The 11,558-nt window shown below is 34.5% G+C and overlaps 1 protein-coding gene and 1 long non-coding RNA gene across 2 annotated transcripts; both read left to right on the top strand.

Moving 5' to 3' along the window:
- Window positions 1-1,926: 1,926 nt before the first annotated feature.
- LOC135152116 (uncharacterized) lies at window positions 1,927-2,868 on the top strand. Its single transcript, XR_010291313.1, has 3 exons — window positions 1,927-2,050; window positions 2,223-2,284; window positions 2,659-2,868. It is a non-coding gene; the product is annotated as an uncharacterized LOC135152116 (long non-coding RNA).
- Window positions 2,869-3,157: 289 nt separating this feature from the next.
- Window positions 3,158-10,081, top strand: LOC135152099 (uncharacterized). The gene is made up of 2 exons (XM_064091904.1): window positions 3,158-4,325; window positions 9,872-10,081. The coding sequence occupies exons 1-2, from the start codon at window positions 3,158-3,160 to the stop codon at window positions 9,922-9,924; spliced, it is 1,221 nt and encodes a 406-aa protein (XP_063947974.1). The 3' UTR covers window positions 9,925-10,081.
- The last annotated feature ends 1,477 nt before the right edge of the window (window positions 10,082-11,558 follow it).

Genomic DNA, 11,558 nt, shown 5'->3' with positions numbered 1-11,558 from the left:
CTACATGTTGTTTTCAATTTCAAACGTGTTTGGAATTAGACTACAACTTGTTTCCAACTTCAATCTAGTCAATAATGAAGCTAAAAGTTGTTTTCGGGCTCAAACGAGTCAAGAATGAAACTACAAGTTGATTCCAATTTCAAACAACCGAAAATGAAGCTACAACTAATTTTTAGTTTCAAACGAGTCTGGAATGAAGCTACAAGTTGTTTCCAACTTCAATCTAGTCAATCATAAAGCTACAAGTTGTTTTCAAGCTCAATCGAGTCAAAAATGAAACTACAAGTTAATTCTAATTTAAAACAACCGAAAATGAAGCTACAAGTAATTTTCAGTTTCAAACGAGTCTGGAATGAAGCTACAAGTTGTTTCCAACTTCAATCTAGTCAATAATAAAGCTACAAGTTGATTTCAAGCTCAAACGAGTCAAGAATGAAACTACAAGTTGATTCCAATTTCAAACAACCAAAAATGAAACTACAAGTTGTTTTCAACTTCAACGAGTCTAGAATGAAGCTACAAGTAGTTTCCAACTTCAATCTTGTAATATTCCGACTTTATATTATTTAAAAATACATAAATTATATTATATGTATTTTGAAGAATATTATTATATATTCTTCCTTCTTAAAAGTTGTGTTCAATCCGAAAATAAGATTTTGGAAGATATCAACCCAATCATTATTTGGGGCAAATGTTAGGCTTAGTTAAGTTACCAAGCCCAACTTTTAAGTTAGTAGGTTCATGCTCAATCTCAATATATAGTTGAGACATGAGACTTGTACTCACATCTTCTCGATGTGGGACAAGTGTTTTACAAATAAATAAGACTTGGATGATTATTTTTATCTCTACTTCTATTCTTGTAAGAGTAAACTTATGGACTTTCATGCCCTGTTTGACTTATATGTAAAGTCATGAAAGAATATTTGTGTTTGTCTAATTTATATGGAACTTTATAAGTTCTATGCTCAACTTCTCATTATGAGAATGGGTGAGTTCTCTTTTGTTACTTTGAGCAAATAGATCTATTGACATTATATGGAGTTGGGAAGAAGACCTATTCAAAATCTTCTCGATGTGGGACAACTAGAGTTGTCCCAAAAACTAAGCGACATGTTTAGCTTAGTTTGTTATAAGATGCTAGTGTAGGCTTCATACCATTGTTATATAGAGAAAGAAGTGATAACTTTAGTGTATCTTCTCGATGTGGGACGAATAATCGTCCCAAAACTAAGCAAGATCACTTACTTAGTTGGATATAAAATACTAGTATTGGCTAGTAGCCTTCTTATATAGAGGAAGAGCTTATATCTTTCTTATACTCCCTCGATGTGGGACTTAGTGAAGTCCATAAACTTTAGAACTCATCCTTCATCTTGTTATTTATCTAATTATGAGAAAACATATCAATTTTTCTCTAAATAAAAAGTTTGAACTTATATTATTTGGCTATGTTTAAGCCAGGAGAAAGGTTGCAAGCTTTCTAAGATACAAAGGTTTCAAAACCTTTTAAGTAGAAAGGTGAGCTATTTGGGGGATATATATAGATGTTGAAAGCAAGAAGGTTTCAATACCTTTTCGATGTGGGATGAGTAGTGTATTACAATGAGAGGAAAAATACACAAACCACATTGACTAAATAAATGAAGAATATTGTAAACATATAGAAGGAGCCAAGGTTATGAGCAACAATAATTAATTGGTTGTAGGCCCAGCTTCCCTTGTAACACCCATGAGTGCTTTGTTAGAATTTCTTTTCTTTTTGTGCTTTACTTTGCTACCACATTGATAAGAAAAATGAAACTTGATAGATATATATAGGAAAGGAGCATGGCCTTTACCAACAACTTAAGCTATTTACATACTGCCTAGTTGGTACTAGCTCTAGTGTCATCTTTATGTAAAGAATTTTATTTTCAATATTTCATTTTCTTTCTATTGGACTTGGTACCACATCGAGAAAGCTTGAGAAATTCTCCCACTTTCCTTGTATAAATACACCAAGCTAGTTGGCTTTCCTAATTAGGAAACTGAAGGCTTTTAATTTGTAAGTCCTCGTATTTTATTCTTATTTATTTATATTTATTATTTGTTTACTATTATTATTATTTTATTTAATTGTAATTAGTTAGTAAGGCTTTTTATTAGTAGAAATTTTGGTTTTGAGATTTAATAAAATAAAAAAATTGTTAATTGCAAATTGTGATTTATATTGTTAGGAAGGGTTAATAGTACCGAGGTTCGAGATCGAGAAAGAATTTAAATTTAGAAGCGATTTAAGGTAAGTATATACTGTACTTATTCGCTGTTGATGTTTAATATTTAAATGATGTTTTACTGATGAAAAACGAGTATTCTTGCATTGATACTTGATGAACTGATGATGATGCTTCCTTATTGGAAGTAGAGCTAAACCGATTGTTTAGCTGGCCGGGATCCCAACTTGATGAATTGATGAACTAATCATGCTTGAATACTCGGTTTTAATCTTGTGAGAACTATTTTGCTGTGATGAACCTTTGATGATATTGATAAATTCTTGATGATTATTTTATCAAAAGATTGTTTTAGTTCTTGGATAAACCTCAGTTGAATCGTACAATATATGCTCACTGAGCTTTATAGCTCACTCTTTTATGTCACTAACTTTCTCAGGAAAGAATTTTGGAGAAGGATGTTCTGGAAAGGATAAGAATGTGATGAACTAAGGTTTTAGTGGCAACAAGAGGCTTGTAGAGGAAGATGTTAATATAATATGCTTGTGTTTGTGTTTAAGTTAGGAGCTTATGATGTAATCTTTAGTTACAAACTTGAAGACGTTGTAAGAACTTTATATTATGAAGTGTTGTTAAGGTTGTGTAAGCATATATTGAGTTGGTTAGTTTGTTTGGCATCCCCGGGTCGGGTTTCTGAGGTCATCCCGGGCCGGGGGCGCCACAGGTGGTATCAGAGCTATAGGTTCGAGTATCGGCGAAAGTAGAATTAAGATTCTAGACTAGTGTGTTTTTAAGTTAGGAGAATATGTCTAAGGGATATGTGGACCTTAGTTGTGAATGTGTGGAATAAACTATATGTTTAGTACTTACTATCGTGCTAGTATGAATTGTGGATTAGATCAGAGTTCTAATATATATTATATGATTTTTAGGTAACGATGAATGAAGAAAATAGTAGTGGAGCTGGGCCTAGCGTTCAAATTAGTCCTGAAATGATGTTGGTTTTGGAGGAAATGAGGAATATGTTGAAGACTATTAGGGGAGATCAAGAAAATACGAATACAATAAACACTGATCGTGTGGAAGAACAAGATCGTATAAATAATCCGGAGCGAGAAGGTGAGAATAAACGAAGGTGTACTTACAAGACCTTTAAGGATGCTGATCCCCCGATATTTAAAGGAGATTTGGATCCACATGTTGCGAATACGTGGATTAAGGAAATGGAGAAAGTGATAGAAATTTCTGAATGCTTGGATGAACAAAAGGTGAAATTCGCAACACACTCTTTAAGGGGGGAAGCAGTATTTTGGTGGGACACTGTTAAACAGACGGAAGATTGTTCAACAATGACTTGGATGAGGTTTAAGGAGTTGTTCTTTGATAAATATTTTCCTGCGTGTATGAAAAATGAGATGGAGATGAAGTTTTTAGGATTGAAGCAAGAAGGAATGTCTGTGTCAGAATATTTGTCGAAGTTTTTGGAGCTTTCTAGGTTTGCCCCTCATCAGGTTAATACTGAAGCTAGGAAATGTCAGAGATTTCAGGAGGGACTGAAACCTCAAATTAGAGAAAGGGTCTCTTTGTTGGAACTAGAGCAATTTGATAAGTTGGTGGGAAAAGCTAGGATTGCCGAAAGGGAGTATGAAGCTCGCACCCAATTCTTCAACAATAAGAAAAGAGGAAGAGAAACAGAACTGCGTGATAATTCAGGATATAAGAAGGATGATAAGAAGTTTCAGAAGACAAAGAAAGATAGTTTCCCGGGAAATGATAGGAAGACCACCATACCGGAGTGTAAGAAGTGTGGACTAAAGCATGGTGGTGACATTTGTTACCGAGCTGATGGGTTGTGTTATAATTGTGGAGAAAGGGGGCATATAGCGACTCAATGCCCAAGGCCGAAAGTGATTTCTTGCTATAGTTGCGGAAAACCGGGACATGTATCAAGGGACTGCCCACAGAAAAGAGTCAAGCAAGAAGTTGAAACTAAAGAAAATAGAACTACCACATCAAGACCTTTTCAGCAATCAACACCTAGGGCAGTGGCAAGAACCTACGCAATGACGACTCAGGATGCTGAAATATCGAATGATGTGGTGTCAGGTACGCTCCAACTTTGTTCTCAAGATGTTCATGTTCTATTTGATTCTGGATCAACTCATTCTTTTGTGGATTTGAAGTATGTGGATAAGTTGAATACTCCTGCGCAAAGTTTAGATAATGCATTACTAGTAAAACTCCCTAACGGTAGGAATTTGTTTGTGAACAAAGTTTATAAAGATTGCACCCTTATAGTTAGCGGACATACTTTTCTAGTAGACTTGTTACCTTTAGAATTGAAGGATTTTGGAGTAATTTTGGGAATGGATTGGTTGACAAAGTATAAGGCCAATTTGGATTGTAGTAAAAAACGAATATGTTTAAGGGGCCCAGATAAAAAGAAAGTTTATTTTAAAGGAGACAGGTTAGAAAAACCTAGTGTCATGATATCAGTTCTGAAAGCTTATAAGATGTTAAAAAAAGGATGTGAAGGGTTTCTAGCTTATGTGATTGGTGAAGAGGAAGTTAAAAATAAAGTAGAGAATACCCATGTGGTTAGAGAGTTTTTAGATGTTTTTCCCGAGGATTTGCCAGGATTGCCACCCGAAAGAGAGGTTGAGTTTGGTATTGAATTGATTCCGGAGGCACAACCAGTATCGAAAACACCGTATAGGATGGCACCAACCGAGTTAGCGGAACTCAAGGTACAATTACAAGAGTTGTTGGATAAAAAGTATATTAGACCAAGTGTTTCTTCTTGGGGAGCACCGGTGTTATTTGTGAAAAAGAAGGATGGTTCTCTACGATTATGTATTGATTATAGAGAACTGAATAAGTTGACTGTAAAGAATAAATACCCACTTCCACGAATAGATGATCTTTTTGATCAATTACAAGGAGCCACTTACTTTTCAAAGATAGATTTGCGCTCAGGCTATCATCAGTTGAGAGTAAAGAAAGAAAGCATTCCATTGACGGCGTTTAGGACTCGATATGGTCATTATGAGTTTGTAGTGATGCCGTTTGGGGTAACAAATGCACCTGCGGTATTCATGGATTTGATGAATCGAGTATTTAGGAATTATCTGGATAAGTTTGTAATTGTGTTTATCGATGATATTCTGATTTACTCAAGGACTGAGAAGGAACATGAGGAACATTTAAGGATTGTCTTAGAAACTTTGAGGAAAGAGCAGTTGTATGCGAAGTTTTCAAAATGTGAGTTTTGGTTAAGGAGAGTAAGTTTTCTTGGACATGTAGTTTCAGAAGAAGGAATTTCAGTTGATCCTTCGAAGATTGAGGTGATCATGAATTGGGAAAGACCAAGGACGGTGACAGAGATTCGAAGTTTCTTAGGTTTGGCCGGATATTATAGGAAGTTTGTTCAAAATTTCTCTAAGATAGCTGGACCATTAACAAATCTCACAAGGAAAGACGTTAAGTTTGTTTGGTCGGAGGAATGTGAGAAAAGTTTTATTGAATTAAAGAAAAGACTAACGTCTGCTCCAGTACTTGGATTACCAGATGGAACTGAAGATTTTGTTATTTATAGTGATGCGTCAAGGAAAGGATTAGGATGTGTGTTAATGCAACGTGATAAGGTAATTGCTTATGCATCTCGACAATTAAGAAATCATGAGAAGAATTACCCCACCCACGATTTAGAACTGGCTGCAGTAGTTTTCGCGCTTAAAATCTGGAGGCATTACTTGTATGGAGGAAAGTGTAAAATTTTTACAGATCATCAAAGTTTAAAGTACCTCTTTTCACAGAAAGATTTAAATATGAGGCAGAGAAGATGGCTGGAGTTGTTAAAGGATTATGATTGTGAAATTTTATATCACCCTGGTAAGGCGAATGTTGTAGCTGATGCGTTAAGTAGGAAGGAAGTCGGAAATTGTGCGAGTGTTATAGTAGAATCATTAGATCTTAAAGAAGAAAGATTTAGAATGGAATTTGGTATGCAAAAGAAGGATGAGAGCTTATTGTGTCAAATTAAGGTCAAACCGATGTTATTAGAAAAGATAAAGGCAAGTCAGATTCAAGATGAACGATTAAAAGAAATTTTGAATAATTCTAATTCAGAATCGGGAAAGAAAGATTTTAGGAAAGGAAACGACGACATCGTGAGGTTTCGCGATCGAATATGTGTACCATCTGATATAGAGATTAAGAAGGAAATATTGTCTGACGCACATTCATCATCTTTTTCGGTACATCCTGGATCTACGAAGATGTATAAGGACTTAAAGCAACATTTTTGGTGGCCTAAGATGAAGAGAGAAATTGCGGAATGGGTGACAAGGTGTTTAGTTTGTCAACAAGTAAAAGCGGAGCATCAAAGGCCAGGAGGATTATTACAATCGCTACCTGTCCCTGAATGGAAATGGGAACACATCACCATGGATTTTGTATTAGGATTGCCAAGGACACAAAGAGGAAATGATGTCATCTGGGTTATTGTGGATAGACTAACAAAGAGTGCCCACTTTCTGGCTATATCAGAATCATCACCTCTAGAGAAGTTAGCAAAGTTGTATATACGAGAAATAGTTAGGTTGCATGGAGTACCTGTGTCGATTGTGTCTGACAGAGATCCCAGATTTACTTCGAGATTTTGGAATAGTTTTCAAGAAGAGATGGGTACAAAACTAAGTATGAGCACGGCATTTCACCCTCAGACGGATGGTCAATCGGAACGTACAATTCAAATTTTAGAAGACATGTTAAGAGCTTGTGTGTTGGATTTTAAAGGAAGTTGGGAAGAACATTTACCTTTAGCAGAATTTGCATATAATAATAGTTATCAAGCGACAATTGGGATGGCTCCATATGAAGCTCTTTATGGACGTCGATGTAGAACACCATTATGTTGGGATGAAGTTGGAGAAAGAAGATTGTTGGGGCCAGAGTTAATTCGGGTAACTACGGAGAAGGTGAAGTTGATACAACAAAGGATTTTAACGGCTCAGAGTAGGCAAAAAAGTTATGCAGACAAGGACCGCCGAGATGTTGTGTTTAAGGAGGGAGATTTTGTATTTCTTAAAATTTCTCCATGGAAGGGTGTTATGAGATTCGGGAAGAAAGGAAAATTAAGTCCTCGTTATATTGGGCCATTTGAGGTTCTTAGAAGAATTGGAGAAGTAGCATACGAGCTAGCACTCCCACCAAGTCTAGGACATATTCATAACGTATTTCACGTGTCATATCTGCGAAAGTATGTCTCAGATCCATCGCATATTATAGATTATGAACCAATAGAAATTCAGGAAAATATGCAGTACGAAGAACACCCAGTTGAAATAGCAGATCGTCGCGAGCAGAAGTTGAGAACTAAGATCATACCTTTAGTGAAAGTTATTTGGAGAAATCATAATGTGGAGGAGGCAACTTGGGAACCCGAGGAAATGATGAGGACAAAATATCCCAATTTATTCGATAAGTCAGGTATGATTTAAATTTCGAGGACGAAATTCTTTTAAGGGGGGAAGGATGTAATATTCCGACTTTATATTATTTAAAAATACATAAATTATATTATATGTATTTTGAAGAATATTATTATATATTCTTCCTTCTTAAAAGTTGTGTTCAATCCGAAAATAAGATTTTGGAAGATATCAACCCAATCATTATTTGGGGCAAATGTTAGGCTTAGTTAAGTTACCAAGCCCAACTTTTAAGTTAGTAGGTTCATGCTCAATCTCAATATATAGTTGAGACATGAGACTTGTACTCACATCTTCTCGATGTGGGACAAGTGTTTTACAAATAAATAAGACTTGGATGATTATTTTTATCTCTACTTCTATTCTTGTAAGAGTAAACTTATGGACTTTCATGCCCTGTTTGACTTATATGTAAAGTCATGAAAGAATATTTGTGTTTGTCTAATTTATATGGAACTTTATAAGTTCTATGCTCAACTTCTCATTATGAGAATGGGTGAGTTCTCTTTTGTTACTTTGAGCAAATAGATCTATTGACATTATATGGAGTTGGGAAGAAGACCTATTCAAAATCTTCTCGATGTGGGACAACTAGAGTTGTCCCAAAAACTAAGCGACATGTTTAGCTTAGTTTGTTATAAGATGCTAGTGTAGGCTTCATACCATTGTTATATAGAGAAAGAAGTGATAACTTTAGTGTATCTTCTCGATGTGGGACGAATAATCGTCCCAAAACTAAGCAAGATCACTTACTTAGTTGGATATAAAATACTAGTATTGGCTAGTAGCCTTCTTATATAGAGGAAGAGCTTATATCTTTCTTATACTCCCTCGATGTGGGACTTAGTGAAGTCCATAAACTTTAGAACTCATCCTTCATCTTGTTATTTATCTAATTATGAGAAAACATATCAATTTTTCTCTAAATAAAAAGTTTGAACTTATATTATTTGGCTATGTTTAAGCCAGGAGAAAGGTTGCAAGCTTTCTAAGATACAAAGGTTTCAAAACCTTTTAAGTAGAAAGGTGAGCTATTTGGGGGATATATATAGATGTTGAAAGCAAGAAGGTTTCAATACCTTTTCGATGTGGGATGAGTAGTGTATTACAATGAGAGGAAAAATACACAAACCACATTGACTAAATAAATGAAGAATATTGTAAACATATAGAAGGAGCCAAGGTTATGAGCAACAATAATTAATTGGTTGTAGGCCCAGCTTCCCTTGTAACACCCATGAGTGCTTTGTTAGAATTTCTTTTCTTTTTGTGCTTTACTTTGCTACCACATTGATAAGAAAAATGAAACTTGATAGATATATATAGGAAAGGAGCATGGCCTTTACCAACAACTTAAGCTATTTACATACTGCCTAGTTGGTACTAGCTCTAGTGTCATCTTTATGTAAAGAATTTTATTTTCAATATTTCATTTTCTTTCTATTGGACTTGGTACCACATCGAGAAAGCTTGAGAAATTCTCCCACTTTCCTTGTATAAATACACCAAGCTAGTTGGCTTTCCTAATTAGGAAACTGAAGGCTTTTAATTTGTAAGTCCTCGTATTTTATTCTTATTTATTTATATTTATTATTTGTTTACTATTATTATTATTTTATTTAATTGTAATTAGTTAGTAAGGCTTTTTATTAGTAGAAATTTTGGTTTTGAGATTTAATAAAATAAAAAAATTGTTAATTGCAAATTGTGATTTATATTGTTAGGAAGGGTTAATAGTACCGAGGTTCGAGATCGAGAAAGAATTTAAATTTAGAAGCGATTTAAGGTAAGTATATACTGTACTTATTCGCTGTTGATGTTTAATATTTAAATGATGTTTTACTGATGAAAAACGAGTATTCTTGCATTGATACTTGATGAACTGATGATGATGCTTCCTTATTGGAAGTAGAGCTAAACCGATTGTTTAGCTGGCCGGGATCCCAACTTGATGAATTGATGAACTAATCATGCTTGAATACTCGGTTTTAATCTTGTGAGAACTATTTTGCTGTGATGAACCTTTGATGATATTGATAAATTCTTGATGATTATTTTATCAAAAGATTGTTTTAGTTCTTGGATAAACCTCAGTTGAATCGTACAATATATGCTCACTGAGCTTTATAGCTCACTCTTTTATGTCACTAACTTTCTCAGGAAAGAATTTTGGAGAAGGATGTTCTGGAAAGGATAAGAATGTGATGAACTAAGGTTTTAGTGGCAACAAGAGGCTTGTAGAGGAAGATGTTAATATAATATGCTTGTGTTTGTGTTTAAGTTAGGAGCTTATGATGTAATCTTTAGTTACAAACTTGAAGACGTTGTAAGAACTTTATATTATGAAGTGTTGTTAAGGTTGTGTAAGCATATATTGAGTTGGTTAGTTTGTTTGGCATCCCCGGGTCGGGTTTCTGAGGTCATCCCGGGCCGGGGGCGCCACAAATCTAGTCAATAATAAAGCTACAAGTTGATTTCAAGCTCAAACGAGTCAAGAATGAAACTACAAGTTGATTCCAATTTCAAACAACCGAAAATGAAGTTACAAGTAATTTTCAGTTTCAAACGAGTCTGGAATGAAGCTACAAGTTGTTTCCAACTTCAATCTAGTTAACTAGGAAAAAAAAAAACTTCAATCTAGGCAATCATAAAGCTACAAGTTGTTTTCAAGCTCAATCGAGTCAAAAATGAAACTACAATTTAATTCCAATTTAAAACAATCGAAAATGAAGCTACAAGTAATTTTCAGTTTCAAACGAGTCTGGAATGAAGCTACAAGTTGTTTCCAACTTCAATCTAGTCAATTATAAAGCTACAAGTTGATTTCAAGCTCAAACGAGTCAAAAATGAAACTACAAGTTAATTCCAATTTAAAACAACCAAAAATGAAGCTACAAGTAATTTTCAGTTTCAAACGAGTCTGGAATGAAGCTACAAGTTGTTTCCATCTTCAATCTAGTCAATAATAAAGCTACAAGTTGATTTCAAGCTCAAACGAGTCAAGAATGAAACTACAAGTTGATTCCAATTTAAAACAACCGAAAATGAAGTTACAAGTAATTTTCAGTTTCAAACGAGTCTGGAATGAAGCTACAAGTTGTTTCCAACTTCAATCTAGTCAATCATAAAGCTACAAGTTGTTTTCAAGCTCAATCGAGTCAAAAATGAAACTACAATTTAATTCCAATTTAAAACAATCGAAAATGAAGCTACAAGTAATTTTCAGTTTCAAACGAGTCTGGAATGAAGCTACAAGTTGTTTCCAACTTCAATCTAGTCAATTATAAAGCTACAAGTTGATTTCAAGCTCAAACGAGTCAAAAATGAAACTACAAGTTAATTCCAATTTAAAACAACCGAAAATGAAGCTACAAGTAATTTTCAATTTCAAACGAGTCTGGAATGAAGCTACAAGTTGTTTCCATCTTCAATCTAGTCAATAATAAAGCTACAAGTTGATTTCAAGCTCAAACGAGTCAAGAATGAAACTACAAGTTGATTCCAATTTAAAACAACCGAAAATGAAGCTACAAGTAATTTTCAGTTTCAAACGAGTCTGAAATGAAGCTACAAGTTGTTTCCATCTTCAATCTAGTCAATAATAAAGCTACAAGTTGATTTCAAGCTCAAACGAGTCAAGAATGAAACTACAAGTTGATTCCAATTTCAAACAACCAAAAATGAAACTACAAGTTGTTTTCAACTTCAACGAGTCTAGAATGAAGCTACAAGTAGTTTCCAACTTCAATCTAGTCAATAATAAAGCTACAAGTTGATTTCAAGCTCAAACGAGTCAAGAATGAAACTACAAGTTGATTCCAATTTCAAACAACCGAAAATGAAGCTA

The sequence above is a fragment of the Daucus carota genome, chromosome 1 (assembly GCF_001625215.2).
Source record: "Daucus carota subsp. sativus chromosome 1, DH1 v3.0, whole genome shotgun sequence".
In the NCBI taxonomy this organism is placed as follows: Eukaryota; Viridiplantae; Streptophyta; class Magnoliopsida; order Apiales; family Apiaceae; genus Daucus; species Daucus carota.
The sequence above is the reverse complement of the archived record's forward strand: the minus strand, read 5'-3'. Positions and strand labels throughout refer to the sequence as shown.